Below are 20,134 nucleotides of genomic sequence, written 5' to 3'. Positions count from 1 at the left end.
GAGATTCTGGCAGAGGTGCCAACTTGCCCCCCACATTGAGGGAGCCCGGCATCACGTGACCTGTCCCTCCCTCCCCCACCCGGCAGGCCAGCACTCGCCCATCGGCAGTGGGGGGCGCAGAGGGTAAAAATTGTCCTCCACGCCTCCTGCCCCCACCTGGCAGGCAAGCCCTTGCCCGTTGGTGGTGGAGGATGGTGGCCCCCTCAATATTGGGGGGGGGCCTTGGCCCCCTGCCCATAAATATTGAGGGGGCTTAAGCCCCTTCTGCCCCCTTCTTTAGGCAGCATGTAGCGGGAGGCTGCTCAGCCTCATCTAGTATGAAAAGAAGCAATGTAAACCTGAAGGCAGTGGAGATAACATCATTAGTAAAAAATAACAAATACAAATCTAAAAAACCAATCTGTGAGGCAATTGAGGATTAGACAGGAGGGTTGTATACTTTCGTAATGGTTCAGATCTCTGCTTAAATTGTTATTTTTGGAGGACTGAAACAGGGTACGTTAAAACTAGGTCTTTTACAAGATGGGAGTGGGTAGCGCTGTGGTCTCTTGAGCTTGCTGATCGGAAAGTTGGCAGTTCAAATCCACGTGACGGTGTGAGTTCCCATTGCTGTGTCCCAGCTCCTGCCAACCTAGCAGTTCGAAAGCACAGCAGTGCAAGTAGATAAATAAGTACCACTGTGACAGGAAGGTAAATGGCGTTTCCATACGCTCTGGCACTCGTCAAGGTGTCCCATTGCACCAGAAGCAGTTTAGTCATGCTGGCCACATGACCTGGAAAGCTGTTGGCTCCCTTGGCCTGAAAAGCAAGATGAGTTCCACAACCCCATAGTTGCCTTTGACTGGACTTAACTGTTCAGGGGTCCTTTTTCTTCTTCAAAAGATAATAAATTGAAAGCAACCACATGGAATCTGGAGGGTTTCTTTGTGGTGAGAGCAGTATCTATTTTTCATGTTATGCCTGTGTGTTCATCAGTTTCATAGAATCACCAGTGTGGTGTAGTGGTTAAGAGCGTTAGACTTGTAATCTGGGAACCGGGTTTGTGTCTCCGCTCCTCCACATGCAGCTGCTGGGTGACCTTGGGCTAGTCACACTTCTCTGAAGTCTCTCAGCCTCACTCACCTCACAGAGTGTCTGTTGTGGGGGAGGAAGGGAAAAGAGAACGTTAGCTGCTTTGAGACTTGATAAAGCAGGATATCAAATCCAAACTACTACTACTACTCTTCTTCTTCTTCTTCTTCTTCTTCTTCTTCTTCTTCTTCTTCTTCTTCTTCTTCTTCTTCTTCTTCTTCTTCTTCTTCTTCTTCAAGTTGGAAGGGATCCTGAGGGTCATCCCAATATTTTAAAGAGGCAAATGACATCAATCAAGGGTATGTGATTATTATTGGGATTGCAGCTGGAGGGAAGGGAAAACAACCCTTTCTGTGCTGTGGTCTTGAGGAAGATACTTCCTCTGGTATTGTTATTTGCATTTGCACCACTGATGGGTCTCCTTTTAATGCAGGAAGCACTTTCAGAGGTGGAAGTTTCCTCAGGGCCACAGAAGCAGTGTGTTAAATCCCTTCAATTTACAGGACTCCTGGAAGCCGTTGTGATTATCCAGGATAGGCTACAATCCTGATATGGATGAACATGCCCGGTTGATGCTATTTGCATTTTAAAATACCTTCACATAACATTAAATGACTCATTTTACATTCCATCTTGTGTGGTCCTCACCTTTTCAGCGTAGTGTTTAATAATATGGGGCAGGCACACAGGATTGTGTTAAGAGAGCCAGTGTGGTGTAGTGGTTAAGAGCGGTAGACTCATAATCTGGTGAACCAGGTTCGTGTCTCCGCTTCTCCACATGCAGCTGCTGGGTGACCTTGGGCTAGTCACACTTCTCTGAAGTCTCTCAGCCTCACTCACCTCACAGAGTGTTTGTTGTGGAGGAGGAAGGAAAAGGAGAATATTAGCCGCTTTGAGACTCCTTAGGGTAGTGATAATGCGGGATATCAAATCCAAACTCTTCTTAAGGAATAATTGAGCTAATGTATGCGAACTGCTTTGCACACTGTCACATGCTCTATAATTGCTAAATATTATTGCTGTTTAATTTATTATTGTTAAATTAAAAGTGGAGCTTGATTCTGATTGTGTCTAAGAATACTATCTGTAGCTGGTGTCTTTTAATTTGTTGTCTAATAATCCAGAAGATAAAATGAGAATTGGGTGAGTTCAGGTTTAAAGCTTCCAGTGTTTTGTTTTTGAACATATTAATGTCTGTGCATTCATCTACATACTAATGGAAAGTCAACAAAGGAATCTCTTTTGCTGCTTTTTTGGGCTTTTTGGTGTGGTATTATTATTCTGCAAGATAAGGAGGAGGAAGCAACATATTTGGCATCTTACATTTGAAAACGGACAAAATAAAATATAATTTAGGGTGCTTAATGAGATGTTCCTCCCCAAACAAGGGACAAGTGAGGACTTCATAAAAAGTATTAATAGGAAAACATCTTTTTTATTATTAAAAAAAGCCCTCCAGCAGGTGAAAAGTACGGTAGCTATCCATGGAGAACATTTTAAAGTCTGTAACAACTGTTGAATAGTCCATGGCTTGGTGCTTGTTTTTCTCAAGCCTTTAGAGATTATCTTGAGTGGAGAGAAAAAACTGCAATGTTTTCTGTGCTCCTGGTCTAAGCTCATCATTACTGGCAGACAACTTTCATCCTTGGACTCAATTCAGGAATGGGCTTGGTGAAAAAAGTTGTTTTCCTGAAATAACTGAAAAGTGTCCCCCCCCCCCCCATGCCAAATTCAGAAACCCTTCCACTACAACCAGATTAAATTTCCAAGAATGTTCAAAGGATATCCGGAATGCCCATTATTACAAAGATGTAATAATATCAATAGTAAGCAACTGAAGCTCAGAGGTTAGATCAAGGGGAGGCATCAATAAGCAGCCTTTAGCTATGTTGCATTCTGTTTCTGATGCGACAGATTTCAAGACTGAAGAGCCATATAAAGAATGCTGCTACAAGCTATGTTTCTCCTCTTTTGCCCTGTCTGTTTCCTCTAAATAAGTGGAAGGTTGTTGAGGGTGTGTTTGTCATGATGCGAAGGAGTACTAGCACTGCAGAGGCAGTAGGAAAGATGATTGCGTATCTTGGTAATACTTCTTTCAAGACTTTCCTCACTCTTTCAAGCCAATTCAAATTGGTGGTTTATTATGTAGGGTGTTTTATTATGTAGGGCTTCAGGGATTCAAAAACCCTGTAATAGTTGGATCTGGCAACAGCCTCCTGGGATGCTGTGGGCAGAATACCTTCCCTGACTTTCAAACAGTTAGGCACTGTGAACTGGTTTTTTAAAAAAATGTACTTGTATTTAGTTTCCCCCCATGAGAAAGGGCTCTAGCCTGAAGCGTGTTGGGCTTCATATATTTTTCCATGCCCTTTCTAGATTCTTCCACAAATAGGGCTTGGTGCCTCCCATCTTCTTTTGTGAGGTAATCACAAAAGGAAACATTGGACACCACCCCAAACATTGATCCACGATTTAAAGATAATTTACTTACTTTTAAACAACTTTGCTTTTTATTGTTTATCAAAATGTGTTTCCCTCTCTCCTCCTGCATTTGAGGGAAATTTGAAGGAGCTTCCAGTACTGTATGTGTTTTTGAAAGGAGAAAATTAGCTTTGAAAGACACACAGCAAAAATTACTCCTTCCCTTTTTCTTTCAAGGTTGGATTTGGAAGAGTTATAAAGGGAAACTCACTCATAAAATCTCAAGTCTATACCCACTTTTCAAAATAAGATACATGACAAAGAGGCTCATAGCACTATAAACTAGGGAGGGGGTGAATCATTCGATTCCAGTTTTTCCTCAGTTACTCATTTTTCCAGGCTTAAGTTCAGCTTTACACTTTTCCCATTGCTACCCTGTGTTCTTTTGTGAGGAGTGTGTGTGTGTATGTATAAATTTTATTAATAAACGAATAATCATGCAAATTCATTCTTCCTCATGAAAATCTGTCAGGGTTTTAGTGCAAAAATTTTGTATGATAGTTCCACTCATATATGCACTCTTTGACTAGTGAATGCATTTTGTGCGTGTTGCTTGTGAACACAATGTGAGTTTGCTTATTTATTTACTTCAGGGATAGGCAACCTAAGGCCTGTGGGCCAGATGCGGCCCAGTCGCCTTCTCAATCCGGCCCACGGATGGTCCGGGAATCAGCGTGTTTTTACAAGAGTAGAATGTGTCCTTTTATTTAAAATGCATCTAGGGTTATTTGTGGGGCCTGCCTGGTGTTTTTACATGAGTAGAATGTAAATGTAGGGTTATTTGTAGGGCATAGGAATTTGTTCATTCCCCCCCCCCCACCGTCTGAGGGACGGTGAACCGGCCCAAGGCTGAAAAAGGTTGCTGACCCCTGATTTACTTATTGCATTTCTACCCTACCTATCCAAGGAGCTCAAGGTGATGTACATCCTGTTCGCCATACAACTCCTGCAACAGCCCTGTGAGACAGGTGAGGCTGAGACTAGATCAAGGTTACCCAGTGAGCTTAATGGCTGCGTGGGGATTTGAATCCTGATCCAGCTACAGCATTTTAGCAGCTTGAGCAATGGCTAGGCTGGTTAGTTCTCTTCTTGCTGGAGCCCAGAGTGCCCCATGGCTGGTTGCTTGAAGCAGGACCAATTCTGTCTCATGCACTTGGCTGTGGAGCTCCCTTTCTTTCTTTCCCAGTTGCAAGAGGAGAACTCTTAACAGCAGTTTTCATCCCAGTAAGCCTCTTTCTAATGTCAGGTCGCTTTTCTTACCAGGGGCATCTAGATAACGCGTATCAAGGCTGTTTAAAGTTGACAGAGTATCTGAGGATGCCGTCTTTCGCTACACAAACGCTTCCCATCCATTTAGCTCCCCTGAGGAGGCCCTGCTTTCAGATACCATCTATCAATTGTGTGAAATCAGTCAGTTAAATTCCCTCCCCAGGAAGCCTGCCTAAGCTTGACAGTTACAGGCCTCTGGAAGGAACTGGAAACACTGCTCTATTTAGGTATCCATCCTCTGTACCTGGGATAAGCTTCGCTGAACACAGGGGAGCTTCCTTCCACGATAAGTATGCATGGAAATTCCCCTGCAAGTTTACTCGTTTGACTGTATTAAAGTGCGGTGCTTTGTGCTTTTGCTCTTTAGGCTTTCATTTCTTTTCATAATTGTTCAATGGCATCTTGAAAAAGTGACATTAGCCCTCTTGGCTTTCCTGCAAAAAAGGGGGGAAACGCGCTTTCAAATGAACAAATAAAAAGATCCCTTGTGGTGAGAGAGACTGGATTTGTCCAGGGAAGGGAAATACGGCAAAGTTTTGTTCACAGTAAACACCTGCCCCGTATCTTTTCCTGGACATATCATTACTGTTTTAGGGCATAGCTGCCAAGTTATCCCTTTTTTACAGGGATTTTCCCTTATGCTGAATAGGCTTCCTCGCGAGAAAAGCGAAAACTTGGCAGCTATGTTTTAGGGGCAGAAGCAGCTGTTTTCAGCTGGCAGTTTTGCAGGGCTAGCCTAACTACATCAAAAAGGATATGGTTTCCTGACACCCTGTTATATTGGAAACGAAGGAGCTTGTTAAGCCTTGGCTCATAATCTTTAACTTGCTTCTGCTGATCGATTGAAGCAGTGCATAGAATATTCTCTTTTGAGGGGAGCATCTCTGGTACTAACACAAAGATGACTCAAGCAGGTGTGCCAACAGCCACTTGCTAAATAAGGATGGTTGAAATTGTAAGTAAATAATTTAAGGGCCAACACTCTTGTTTTTAACAGTGCTTGTTATGGTGGCTACTGCTGCTGAATGTATTGCAGGATAAGTCTCTGGAGAGAAAACATTAACATTGAAACCTTCAAAATAGCTATCTATGCACACCTACATATCTGCATATACCGGTAAGGAGATACACGTTTTCCAAGGTAGTTTGGTTATTGGCCTTGATGCTAAATGCAGAACTGGCCCAAGGTGGTTTGGTGCTTGAGGCAGAAAATCCAAAGGGATGACCTCAAAGTAAAAAATATATGATCATTTGGTAAATTTGGTAAATAATTAACTATTTCATGCCACAGATTTCCTGCCTGAGCTCGTGAGCTCACTTTCCCTAATTCCAGGACCAGCCCTGGATAAACAAGAGTTGTGGTTTGATTTTTTTAGTGATTTTTTCGTGCCCAGAAAGTGAACGATGGGAAACAGTTAGCACAATAACTTTCATTTTTATCAGTGTGCACATGCTTTTGAGAAATGAACGGGCCGGGCCTATCATAGTAGAATCTTCTGCCAAATACAGGGACAGCCCCAGTTCATGAATGACAAAATATATCTGGAGTCTTTCACACCTTTTAGAATAGGCTACAGCTGGGGTGGGGAAAAGGATATGACTGGTAGGCAAAGTACTCAGGCCACTTAGACCTGTCAATCACCTGACATCATTAACATCAGCTGGCCCAACTTCAAAGGAAATAATCAGGAGTGCACTCTGAATGTGCCCCCAATTCTTCCCTTTCTTCCTTTGTAGCCTGGTTGGACCTCAAGCCAGGTTGAATGGAAGATCTCTACTGAAAGGGGCTTGCGCTCGGCACCTATCAGCTGACTGGCACTGCAAATCCTGCTGGGATCAGGAAACTGAATGCAGACAGTCTCTGCTGCACTGCGTGGGTGGTATTCAACTAAGTTTTAATCAGAGTAGGCCCACTGATAGTAAGGAGCATGAGTAAGAGAGATCTATTCATTTCAACAGGTCTCTTCTTGGTTGACTACCACCCAGGATCTGCATCTGAAGGGGAGAACAGGCTTGAACTGTTTCTGGAATGTTGCACTGTTTCGAGAGAACTTCCTCAGTGCAGAAACAGAAAAACAGTGACTACATGAGTCTATGAGCACTGTTCCGCAAGCATATATTTATCCATATGATGGATGTGTTTATGAAATACGTCAATTTTCTGTTTCTGCGCTGAGGAAGTTCTCACGAAGCAGTGCAACATTCTGGAAACACTGTCCGACTAGTTCATTGAATACTTCAGTTACTTTGGAACTTTGGAATACGACAAGTTCGCTGACTACTTTAACTACTTTGGAACTTTGCAATACAAAGCTTTTCAGCTTGTTTCTTATTGAATGACTTTCTGCCATTTGGTTCCATTCATATCAAAAGGCACTTTTAGAAACCTATTGGAATTGTTTTCATGTGAATTATATTATATGTTCTAGTCTTGTTTTTGACATTACATATGTTGTAAATACATTCTGTTTGTTTGAATTTGGTCACGTGTTGCCCTGTTTTTGGTCCTACTTTTATAGTCAGCATAACCTCGACAGAAGAGATAACAGAACCAGTTTAAGCCAGCTGTACTCAGCTTCTCTGAAGGAATGACCCAAACACCGTGAACCTTCTGCTTGTTTCTTTCACACAGAGAAGCTTCCAGAACCCTCTTGAATTAATTACGGCAGGTGGGTGAGGGAGAAGCATTGGCTACCGCTACTTGGGTGCACTCTGCATCTTTCGGAAGGAACATCCAACAGTGTGTGTTCCTTCTGCCCTTTCCCTCGGGAGACAGCGATGGTGGTGTTGGGTTGGTGACTAGACTATTTGGCTTAGCCACCACCATTGCTGAAAAAGCAAGTGTGCAATTCCTGTCTCCTGTAGTGAGTGGTGTTGCCCAGCAACCACTACAGCAATATTTTGTGTGAGGCAAAGCGGGCAGAGTTAAGAGTCACAGTTTTTCCACCTTCTTTTTGCTGGCCTTCATGGGTGCCAACGTACGTGCAGAAGCCTCAGTTGTGAAGAACGTAGGGACGTGGGAAGCTGGTGTGTGCTAAGTCAGACTTAATCAAGCTTAGTACCGTCAACACTGGCTGGCAGTGACTCTCCAGTGTTTCAGACTGGGGACATTCTCACTCCCTACTGGAGAATCTGGAATCATTTCCATGCTAAGCAGGTACCACTAGGCTACCCCCCTTCCGCAAGTAAAGCTCACCAAGGTCAGTTAGTGCGTATGCTTAGGATTGCATGCTAAAATATTTCTCTGTGATACTTTTCAAAACCAATAGTAATATTTATATAGTGCCTTTGAAATATGCAAAGTGTGTTTCTCCCTCTCTGTCCCAAACCCTACACATTATCCAGTACTTTGAAAAGACTATGATACCACTTTAAACAGTCACAAAGAATCCTGGGAGCTGTAGCTTGCCAGGAGAACCCCCCCTCCATTTCCCTCGCAGAGGTACAGTCCCCAGAGTTCCCTGGGAAGAGGAATTGATTGCTAAACCGCTCTGGGAATTGTAGGAATGCACAGAAAAGCAAATGTTCAGAACTGAATGTTGGGAAGATTGTCTTCAGGAGTGCAGAAATTTCCACAAAATGAAAGCCAGTTGGCAGGCTGTTACCTTGCTTCTTTTTTTTTCCCCCCTAGGGTGGTGGGGTGTGGGCAGCTTAATGCACATTTTTTGGAACACACGCTATAAAAGACCAAGAGAATTCTGGATGGACAAGTAGAGCAATGTCTGTAATAACACTGAACACACCAGCTATTGACTTTATATTTAGGACACATGAAGATTTATAGCCCTTTGAGGGTAAATATTTATCTCCTAGATCAATAGGTCTTGATTTCCGCCGAGCTGAAAATCAATATTTGCTTATTATACCAATCCAAACCTGGAGGTCCCAGCTGAGATTCTGGAAGGAGGTGTGACATTTCTGATGTTTTCTTACACCTGCTGTGCTACATAAACTAGAATGAGTGAAGGAAGAGGTTTTAACATATTGATGCTCTATGTACAGTATATATATATGAGATGCACCTGAGATTTCAGGTGGATGTTTTACTCCTTGAAGAACACGACTTGAAAAGGGAACATTGCTTTACATTAAGCCAGTGATGGCCAAACTTGGCCCTCCAGTTGTTTTGGGACTACAACTCCCATCATCCCTAGCTAACAGGACCAATGGTCAGGGATGATGGGAATTGTAGTCCCAAAACAGCTGGAGGGCCAGGTTTGGCCATCGCTGCATTAAGCAGACTCCAGTGTGGTTGCAATCAATCTTTCTGTGTGGGAATGTATCAGGGATCCTTTCCTGGGTGGCTTGCTGCAGGTCCAGAGATGGCTGCCAGTTATGCCAATAAACCATGAAGAAATTTTGCTTTCCAGCTGATTCTTGACAAAATCACCTTAAGATCCATGTTTAGCACTGTGGCCACTGGGGACTCAGCTATACAGCTGCAAATAAAACGTTTTAAGTGTGTTGTAAAGCGTATTTTACAAATGTGACACTAGATGGCGATGGTGAGCTATGGCAAATTCAATATATATTTTCATTATTATTTTAAAAAAGCATTTTCATAACTTTTTAAAATATGTGTGTAGATTCCACCCAGGTTGGGCTTGGGTTCAGAATCACTGAAACAGTTTGTTCTGTTCCACAGTTAGCTTTTCCTGAAACGGTCCTTTAAGAGATCAGGGAGTGATTTAGCTGCGGAAGCAAGGAGGGCTGGAACATCCACCCAGAAAATGATGGAATCCTTAAGATAGAGTTCTGAAAACATTGGATTGTATCCAATGAAGTTTGTCCTATTTGCACAAGAACTTCTGCTTGCACAATGGAACTCCCTGGCCCATTCCCTCTCTCCTCATGTCTGTCCCATTTGATCTGGAAGGCATAGGGTGGAGGAGAGGGAAGGGAAGTCCTGTTGTGCAAGCAGACTTCCTTGCTTGAATGGGACAACTTCATTGCATACAACTGCACACAAGATGATCAAAGGTCTGGAAACCGAGCCTTATGGGGAACGGTTGATGGAGCTAGGTATGTTTAGAGGGTTCTGTCCTCTCCCCCATGCTTTTCAACATCTACATGCAGCCGCTGGGAGAGATCATCACGGGTTTGGGCTGGGTGTTCATCAATATGCGGATGATACCCAGCTCTACCTCTCTTTTAAATCGGAACCAGTGAAGGCGGTGAAGATCCTGTGTGAGTGTCTGGAGCCGGTTGGAGGACGGATGGCGGCTAACAGATTGAGGTTGAATCCTAATAAGACAGAAGTACTGTTTTTGGGGGACAGGAGGCGGGTTGGGGGACTCCCTGGTCCTGAATGGGATAACTGTGCCCCTGAAGGACCAGGTGCACAGCCTGGGAGTCATTTTGGACTTGCAGCTGTCCATGGAGGTGCAGGTCAATTCTGTGTCCAGGGCAGCTGTCTACCAACTCCATCTGGTACGCAGGCTAAGACCCTATCTGCCCACAGACTGTCTCACCAGAGTGGTGGATGCTCTAGTTACCTCTCGCTTGGACTACTGCAATGCACTCTACATGGGTCCTAATCCAGAATGCAGCAGTTAGACTAGTGACTGGGAGCGGCCGCCGAGACCACATAACACCGGTCTTGAAAGACCTACATTGGCTCCCAGTATGTTTCCGAGCACAATTCAAAGTGTTGGTACTGACCGTTAAAGCCCTAAACGGCCTTGGCCCAGTATACCTGAAGGAGCGTCTCCACCCCCATCGTTCTGCCCGGACACTGAGGTCCAGTGCCAAGGGCCTTCTGGCAGTTCCCTCGCTGTGAGAAGCCAAGTTACAGGGAACCAGGCAGAGGGCCTTCTCGGTAGTGGCACCCGCCCTGTGGAACGCCCTCCCACCAGATGTCAAAGAGAACAACAACTACCAGACTTTTAGAAGACATCTGAAGGCAGCCCTTTTTAGGGAAGCTTTCAATGTTTGATGGATTACTATATTTTAATGTTTTGTTGGAAGCTGCCCCGAGTGGCTGGGGAATAAAAAATAAAAAATTATTATTATTATTATGTATTATTAAGAGCAGAATCAGAGGAGATATGACAGCCATCTTCAAATATCTACAAGGCTGCCACACGGAAGATGGAGCATGCTTGTTTTCTCCAGCTCCAGAGAGTAGGACTTGAACCAATGGCTTCAAGTCACAAGAAAGGAGTGCTAAAGGAAAAGTTTTGCTTTGACCTGTTTAATGGACCAAATACAAAGGAATATTAGAACCAAAAATTCCACTCTGGACATCACCGCTAGAAGCAGTCGCGGTGAAAAGAAGAAATATGAGAAATGATTGGCCAACATATAGAGATGTATTAGAAATCAAAGAAGGAAAATTAGTGTTGAAAGAGCACGAGGAAATAAAAAAAACATTTAACGGATTGGTTTCAATATTTTCAATTAAATCAAAAATTTAAAATGGATATAAAGGAAGGATTGGCAACTGAAACGTCAAAATTTGAAACAAATTTAATCAGGATTAAAAAGAAGAATATTTCCTTGGTATATGATTACCTCCTGGAGTGGGAAACAAAGGAGGAGCAGACTAAAGCTGTGATGATTAAGTAGGCCCAGGACATCGGCCACAACATACGAATGGAACAATGGGAGAAAATGTGGGTTGATAATATGAAATTCACAGCATGCTATAGTCTGCAGGAGAACAATATGAAAGTATTCTATAGGTGGCACTATACTCCCAAAAAACTTGCAAAAATGTATGGAGGACCAAGTCCCCAATGCTGGCGTTGTAAAAAAGAAATTGGAACATATTACCACATGTGGTGGACCTGCCAGGAAATTAAAAGATATTGGAATAATATATATGAAGAAATCAAAAAACTATTTAAACAACCAATAAAAAAAGGCCGGAAATATTCTTATTAAACATACTACCACCAGAAACTCCAAAAGAAACAAAATCCTTACTGCTGTATGCAATGACCGCGGCCAGGGTACTAGTGGCAAGAAAGTGGAAGAGTGAGATCTTACCCACTGTATTGGAGTGGCAAACACTTATGCTAGAATACGTACAACTGGCTAAACTTACTGACTCAGTAAGAGAATCATCAACACAAAAAGTATTCAAAGAGTGGAAGGTCTACAAAAAATATCTAAAAATGTATTATCCTAATAATTCCATATTGGCAGATATAGAATAACGTTTGTAATATAAAAATGAGATTAAGGGAAAATAGAGAAGAAAGGAAGAAAACTATAACGAAGACCCGTAGAAAACAAAGAATTTGAAATTGTAACATTGGAAGGACGGGAAGTGTCTAAGAGGGAAGAAATAGGATGTAACATAAAGATAGTATACGGTTCACATTGCGAAGAAGAATTTATTTTGAATTATGCATTTAGTTTTTCTGTATTTATCTTTTTTGTATGAGATACGATGAGGAGAAAATTATCGTTGTATTTATATCATGCATATGTTCTACTCTGTATTATTTTAAACAATAAAGTCTTTTTTTAAAAAAAATAGGCACAGTTGGTGTACATGGCCCATGCATTGGAATCAGAGAGCTGTAGAGTTGGAAGGGACTCAGAGGGTCAACTAGGCCAACCCCAGCAGCATGCACATCTTCAACTGACTGAGGCAGAAAGAGATAATAGACACTGTACACCTTTATGACGTATATTTGGGTGATATGAAAGAATGTCCTAATTTATGGGGAGAGGGAAGGACGATAAGTATTAAAATAATGACTTGAATATTCCCGCCTTGCATTCTTTTCAGGTGGGCTGGCGTTGGCTCAGGTCCTCTTCTTTTATGTGAAATACCTCGTCCTTTTCGGTGTTCCCGCACTTCTTATCCGAATGGATGGGCTGAAGTCTCCCGACTTGCCACGCTGTGTGAGCACCATGTACAGTTTTTCCAGAATGTGGAGGTTAGTTTTGCTTTTTATTGCAAAGGTTTATTGCCCATTGAATTTTCGCGAAATGGCTGCCTGGCATGTATGGGCTGCGTGGCCTTCTGCCTGTGTGCCACATGACACGTTGCACCTACAAGAGAACTTGCAAATTGATAAGCAGCATTGCGTTTCCATTCCTAACTGCTTCTCATTCTAATCTTTTGAAAAACGCCCTTGCATCTAATAATTACTTTTCTCCTGCCACAGAGGTGAAGAGAAGGCTGGCTTTGGGATGTTCATCACCTTAATGATTAGAATTGGATCCAAACCGCTTAGCTCCACTGATCGGATAATTATTTTCTCCCCACATCTTTATGAAATACAATTCATTTTTCATTATTGTCCCCCCTGAAAAAGACACTTTGTGTGGAAAATTCATGCAGGGAAGGATAAGTAATACTCGATTAGGTGACCCTGCAGCAAAAGTGTGGAGGATGATCATTTTCACTGTGCTTTTTGGAAGGTAATGGGTTTGCTTCAGAAAAAAGTAACTTTTAGAGATGCCTCAAAATTTTGCTGATTTCTGTAGGCCTTTATTTGGTTTTGCACCTCCAGTTGGGTTTTTATTAGAAATCTAATGGTCCTTGGCAGCTTTTGAAGCAAGGTTTACCTGAGAGGGATGGGATTACAATCACCTTAAATCAGAAATGCAGTCTAGGTTCTTATTCTTATTCTTAATTAGTTATTAAATTTGTATATCGCCCGTCATCCATAGCTCTCAGGGCAGTTCACAGCAAAGAAATACAAGATAAAAACACAAAACACTTAGTAATAACAAGAATAAAACGAACCAGTAAACCCCCTCCCTTCCACAGTCTGGCTTTAGTCAGTTGGCACCCATGCCCAGAAAATACTTTCTGTCAGTGACATTTGCTTTTACAACTACATTCCCTCTTGGGCGGGGTGTAAGAAGGCATCATTTTCTGTACTGCACTGTTTTGTTGTGTTCATTTCACTGCAGTTTGTGGGACATACAATAAACAACTAATCCGCCAAGGCAAACAAAAAAGATAGCAAAAGTTGCCGCCGGTTGTATGTCTGCAGGGAAGATGTTCCATTGCCAGGGTGCCACAACATATAATGTGTAGAAGGTACTGTGGGGAGGTCCTTCCTAGCACATCATATCTCGCACCTCAGTTAAGTTATAATTTTTTTAAAAAAACAACCTTCTAAAAATCTGTTGTTGTTGTTGTTGTTTAGTCGTTTAGTCGTGTCCGACTCTTTGTGACCCCATGGACCAGAGCACGCCAGGCACTCCTGTCTTCCACTGCCTCCCGCAGTTTGGTCAAACTCATGTTCGTAGCTTCGAGAACACTGTCCAACCATCTCGTCCTTTGTCGTCCCCTTCTCCTAGTGCCCTCAATCTTTCCCAACATCAGGGTCTTTTCCAGGGAGTCTTCTCTTCTTCATGATCTGTCCTTCCAGTGAGCACTCAGGGCTGATTTCCTTCAGAATGGATAGGTTTGATCTTCTTGCAGTCCATGGGACTCTCAAGAGTCTCCTCCAGCACCATAATTCAAAAGCATCAATTCTTTGGCGAGAAAAATCTGTTAAAAACTCCTAAAAGCAGCCAACTACTCTCAAACTAATAATTTCAAGGTTGCCAGGGACAGAACCTTCAACCATCAAATGCCTGGGTAAGCGGGTATTCAACAAAATGATGCCCCCAAGGATTACCACTAGTGCAACGGAATTTCCTTCCTCCTAAGTACCCCTAGGCCATCTCCAGATCTGATCCAGAGGGTTGGGGGAACCCCTCGAACAGATTTAGAGGGTTCTAGCGGGAGGAGAACATAGGGAATTTCAGCCACAGCACTACACTGAATACAACCCCGCTTCGTATGTAACAACATTCAGTTAAAAGTGAAGCAAAACTCTGCCAAAGTCCTCTTCCCAGTCATGTGGGAGACTTGAGCAGGGCAGTGCCTGATCTGAATGCTTTTTTTTCTGGGTTGTTTGTATAGTGCAAAATTCATCCAACCTAGGGAATCTGGTGCAGCCTAAAACACCAGAGTGGTTCAGCATTATGTGCAATGAATCTGTGTTATGTGTGTGTGTTGATAGGAGCTGTTATTTCTGCAAAGGATTTTGTTTCGGCTGCTGATCAAACCCAACTCTTTCAGGCTGTTTTCACCCTCCATGGGTGAAAATATTTCATAGCAGGAATAAAATTCTCTGTCTCCCTCTGTGTGTTGTGTGTATTTTGATTGAGAAAAATGTGTGGTGAAACAGTTAAGTTACATTTCTGCTCTTGCTTGCAATCTCTCAAACCAGATTATTATTATTATTATTAAAAATAAAAATAATTGAAAGTGTCTCTCTATCTCAAAGACCTGGCATGTAAAGTCTAATTTGGCCTTAAGGTGTTCATCTTGAAAATTGTTTTTAACTGTGTTTAGTACAATTCTAGCTATGGAAATTTGGGAATTACGACTTCTATTTCAGTAAATCCCCTTATTAGAAAGCAAACTGCCTGTACTTCTCCAATAAACAGGTTATAGTTATTATGTCTTAAGGTGCATTAGTCCGTCTCCTTCCATGAGACTCCTTGTAATAGGGAAACAACGTTCTCTGGTTCTTAGTGTTTAAATAGCAATAACCTCAAACAGTGTTGTCTCCATTGATTTTGATGAGATATTGTAGGAAAGACTAATAAAGGGTAAAAACTCTTTACCGAAGTGCTTCTGTATTTGCCTTCCGCGGTTTTAAGGAAAGAGAGAAAGTAATGAATTCTGGAAGAAAGAGAATCATTAGAGTGGGTAACAATGGACCCATTTAAATTAAATTTGCAGTTTTGAGACTCCTCAATTTGCACTTGTTTAATTATTCCAACTGAAAGGCAATTTTTGACAACCTTCCTCCTGATGACTCCATCACTTGCCAATCTTCAATCTTTGAACTGGTTGAATTTTGCAACCACCTCCATATGAACACCACAGTTGCATTCTGAGCTGTTCTGCGGGCAGTTCTTTGGTTTTGAAGAAACTTTCAGGTATGGAGGGGATGAAATGTCTGAAAAAGCATCTTGAAATTATGTATGTCCTGGCATAAGTGTTGAGGTAGCTAGTTCAAATGTTAACCCTAAACCACAGGAGTGCCAAGAAAAAAGTAATCACAGGAAGGAACAATACATTTGAAGCAGTATCGTGCCACTTTAAACAGTCATGGCTCCCCACAGAGAATCTTGGGAACTGTAGTTTAAGTGTGTTGAGAAGACCTATCGTCCCCTCAAAGAGTTGCAAGTCCTAGAGATCCTCGGAAGAGAGATTGACTGTTGGGCCACCAAAGGGTGGGTTTAAAAGGGATTGTTCAAAGGCTCTTAGTGGCTACCACCCGTGATGGGTATGCTCTGCAAATACATCTGGTTAGCCATTGTGAGAACAGGATACTGGACTAGATTGGCCATTGGCCTGATCCTGCAGGCTCTTCTGTCCTTATTTTTCTTTCAGCAGATGTATTTTGTATTGCTGTTTTGTCCCGTTATGCATAGCAAGCAACGCCTGTCCAAAAAAATTAAATGTGATCTTTTCACAGATGGGATTTTGTGTGTGTGTGTGTGTGTGTGTGTGTGTGTGTGTTTGAAAATCAGTTCATGCCGAACGGTGTTATGAAGAGTTACGCGAGGAGCAACATCTCCCATGGCTACCGGTGAATTATGGGTCAATTTCAATTATCTAAGAAAACCTACCCAGCTTGCCCTCTGCTTCTCTTGAGTTATGACTCCTTCATGCCCTTAAAGTTAAAATAATGAATCACGGCTACCCACGGGGTAGAGAGATATTTTATTTGTTCGCTGCCTTTTGTAGGAATATGGTCGTCAGTGATGGAAGGCAGAAACAGAGATTTCACAATGAGAGCGTAGGCAGGGCTATTACAGGTGCAGGTCAAACGTTGCACAGAGGAGCTTACTTCAATGTGCACAGGGTCATGGCCTAAAATATCAGAAGGCTTGGGAGGTGGCAAAGGATTGCATTGCCCTGGGCTTCAAACTGGAAGGCCACAAACAGAGGACAATAGTACTATTTTGGCATTCAGCCTGATTGGGGGTGGGATGCTAAACATGCATGGAGGCCATGCACACACCAGCTCCTGTATATTGGGCAAGCCACCTGCTTCTGTGTGTGTGTCTGTTGCAAAGACCTGAAGAGAGTTTCTAGAAAAAAAGAGAGAAACTGACAGAAAACAAAATTGACAAATTCACCCATCTTTAGCTGTAAATCAGGGGGAAAGAAGCACAGCAGGAGAAGTGCTATTCTGCCTCTGGGCACTTTCCGATTCAAACTCTCTTTCCTCAAACATCCTTTTCCACTTATGGGAGAAGTGATATATGAGATCCTTACATTTTTTTTCTTTGGTCTTCCCCATGGGAGAGAAAGCAACTTGGGAGAAAAGCAACTTGGGGGGGGGGGGCGAGGCAGAGGGAAAGAAATAAGCCTCCTCTCTCCACCCACCCTTCCTCTGCTCTGGCTTTTAGTCTGCTTGGGCAGACTTCTAGAAACACCATGAACAAATCACTAATATGGAGTTCCTTGTAGTCTGAGCCTGAGTTGACCTAATGAGTCTCGTTCCTCCCACCTCAAAATATACAGAACATTTTACTTGGAGAACATAATTTTTTATTCTGTTCTGAAGTACTCACAAGTGTATTAGAACATCAAAGTTGTTAATCCTATATAGCGCGAGAACTGGCATTGTTGAAGTTTTCGAAATCCCTAAAGACAGCTCCCTCCAGGCTCATGGCGATTAAGAGATTATCCGGCTAGAGGCAGAAGTGTTTAATAAATTGGAAGGCGTTTGCATTGCTGTTTTGGCTCAGAGTAGCTTCACGTTTCGTTACTTGACCGAAATCAGTTTGGACAGGGATTCTCTTCATGGGAGTGCAGAGCGTGTTGGGACTGAAATTCTAGCAGGTATGTAAAGAGAAATAATGTATAAGAGGTTAGTCCTTAGAAACTCCCAAATATGATTAAAAAACAGTGAAATTCAGAAGGGGGGGATTGGGGGAAGTCATATATGGATGTAAAGAAAAGGTATGATGTAAGAAAAAAATTGTATTTGTTTTTGCAATTTCTCTCTCTGAGAATAAAAATTATTTTTTAAAAAAATGAAATTCTAGCAGGTACAGGTGAAACTTGGAAAATTAGAATATCGTTGAAAAGTGCATTTATTTCAGTAATGCAACTTAAAAGGTGAAACCAATATATGAGATAGATGCATGACATGCAAAGCGAGATACGTCAAGCCTTTATTTGTTGTAATTGTAATTATTTGTCGTTAGGCAGGTCAATTATAAATGGAATGGAATTAATGAAATGTAATAGCGATGTTATTTTTTTAAATATTTTTTAATTATTGTAACTATTTGTTTTATTACTGTGGATTTTCCAAAAGAAAGCATTTGTAAAAATTAAAATAAAAAAAAAAATAATAAGTTGCATTACTGAAATAAATGCACTTTTCGACGATATTCTAATTTTCTGAGTTTCACCTGTATGTGGGGACTTTCGTCACTGATTCTGAATACAAACAAAAGGGGAGCTAATGGAAGGTGGTGGTGCTTGGGTTTGAACTGAAGCAGGTAGAGTATAGCTAGTGCAATGGCCTGAGAGCCATATTCCCCTCTGAGTAATCTTCCAAGGGCCACATGTCAGTGGTGGACAGAACCAGTGGCAAAAGTCTGTACAGTAGTCTAGTTTCTCATCTCCATCTCTCTGTCAGACACATCTTGACAGGCAATTTCAGATTTCAGTAGTACACTCAAGCTAGGCAAAATAAATTTTCTTTATTTATTGAACTTACTAGCTGGCCCGACCACGCCTTGCTGTGGCTCAGTCTGTTAAATGGACCCTCAGAGTCCCCCTTCAGACTCACCTCACCTTCAGAGTCCCCCTTCATTTTGTTGAAATGTTTTATGAATGTTCTGTTTACACAGGCTCATCCCTGTGACTCCCCCCACCCTGTCCCGACCCGTGAGCTATCCCATCCCCTCCTCCCCCACCCCCAGCTTATCCCTGTGATTGGCCCCACCCTGTCCCGACCCATGACCTATCCCACCCCCTCCACCCCCACCCCCACCCAGGTGAGCCCCCACCTCCACTCGGCCCAGTCTGCAAAGCCAAGCCGAGATGCTGTGGACAGAGAAGCTTGCCTAGGTGTAGTACCAGTGTAGCTGTCGCTAGAGGGCGCTGTTTTGCAACCTTTCCTGTGCTCCCAGCATGCACTTTCGTCTGAGTTGTGAGTTCTGGAACACGTGGTTTGGGTTTTTTTACCTGGTCCAGGTGCAACATCTGCCTATGCAAATGGTATGGGGTCACTTGCATATTCGCTTGGGACGTTGTGTCAAAATTTGAACTCAATCGGTCAAGCGGTTTCGGAGAAAAGTGGAGACACACCCACATGGCCAGTTTACATTTTTATAAATACATTTATATATATATATATATATATAGATTAGTTGTAGGTCTTCATGTGACTTGAACATAAACATAATTGCATTGTAGAATAGAAAAGGAAAGTAGTAGAAATGTTAACATAGCATACGCACGCTCTCTCTCTCTCTCTCTCTCTCTCTCTGTGTGTGTGTGTGAGTAAAACTGTACCCTGCCGACAGCAATAACAATATTGGCAGCACGGTAACAAAAAACACCCTATACCCCCACCCTCTAGCCAGTGGAGAAAAATAAGAATGTGAGCACCAACACACACCCCTCCCTAGCTCAGAAATGCTTAACCCAAAAAAGTCAGCCACATCAACCCAGTTTTTGTTTGTAGCTTCCTCTGTAGTGGTTCCCTTAAAGGTAAAGGTACCCCTGACCGTTAGGTCCAGTTGCGGACAACTGTGGGGTTGTGATGCTCATCTCGCTCTATAGGCTAAGGGAACCGGTGTTTGTCCACAGAGATCTTCCAGGTCATGTGGCCAGCATGACTAAGCCACTTCTGGCGAGCCACAACAGTGCAGGGAAACAGCGTTTACCTTCGCCCTGGAGCGGTACCTATTTATCTACTTGCACTTTGACATGCTTTCGAGCTGCTAGGTTGGCAGGAGCTGGGACCGAGCAACGGGAGCTCACCCCGTCGCGGGGATTTGAACCGCCAACCTTCTGATCGGCAAGCCCTAGGCTCTGTGGTTTAGACCACAGCGCCACCCATGTCCATATTGCTTCCCTTACTGGAGTTCAATAACAACATGGTAATATATCAGTAAACATTTATTTTGCATGTGCAAAGTGTCAACCCCAATGCGGAAGTCACTACAAACGGATACAAAGACAATACAAGCATAGATACAGCAGTGTAAACTTTATAAAACTCACCCCTTTGTTACTTTAATTCAACACAGCCGTAAAGCGTCATTTCCACCATTAACCAATTAGCAGTTTACAACTTTTGACATGCAC

General features: G+C 42.6%; 1 protein-coding gene across 2 annotated transcripts in view; it reads left to right on the top strand.

The window, feature by feature from the left end:
- Nucleotides 1–20,134, top strand: part of HHAT (hedgehog acyltransferase) — a 165,195-nt gene that overhangs the window by 32,420 nt on the left and 112,641 nt on the right. For both annotated transcript variants that reach the window (XM_035111262.3, XM_088666723.1), the window contains exon 8: nucleotides 12,563–12,713. In XM_035111262.3, the coding sequence (XP_034967153.3) occupies nucleotides 12,563–12,713 (151 nt within the window). The remainder of the gene's footprint in view (nucleotides 1–12,562; nucleotides 12,714–20,134) is intronic.

The sequence above is a fragment of the Zootoca vivipara genome, chromosome 3 (assembly GCF_965207765.1).
Source record: "Zootoca vivipara chromosome 3, rZooViv2.hap1.1, whole genome shotgun sequence".
Lineage (NCBI taxonomy): Eukaryota > Metazoa > Chordata > Lepidosauria > Squamata > Lacertidae > Zootoca > Zootoca vivipara.
Note: the sequence above shows the minus strand (reverse complement) of the source record. Positions and strands in the feature narration are given on the sequence as shown.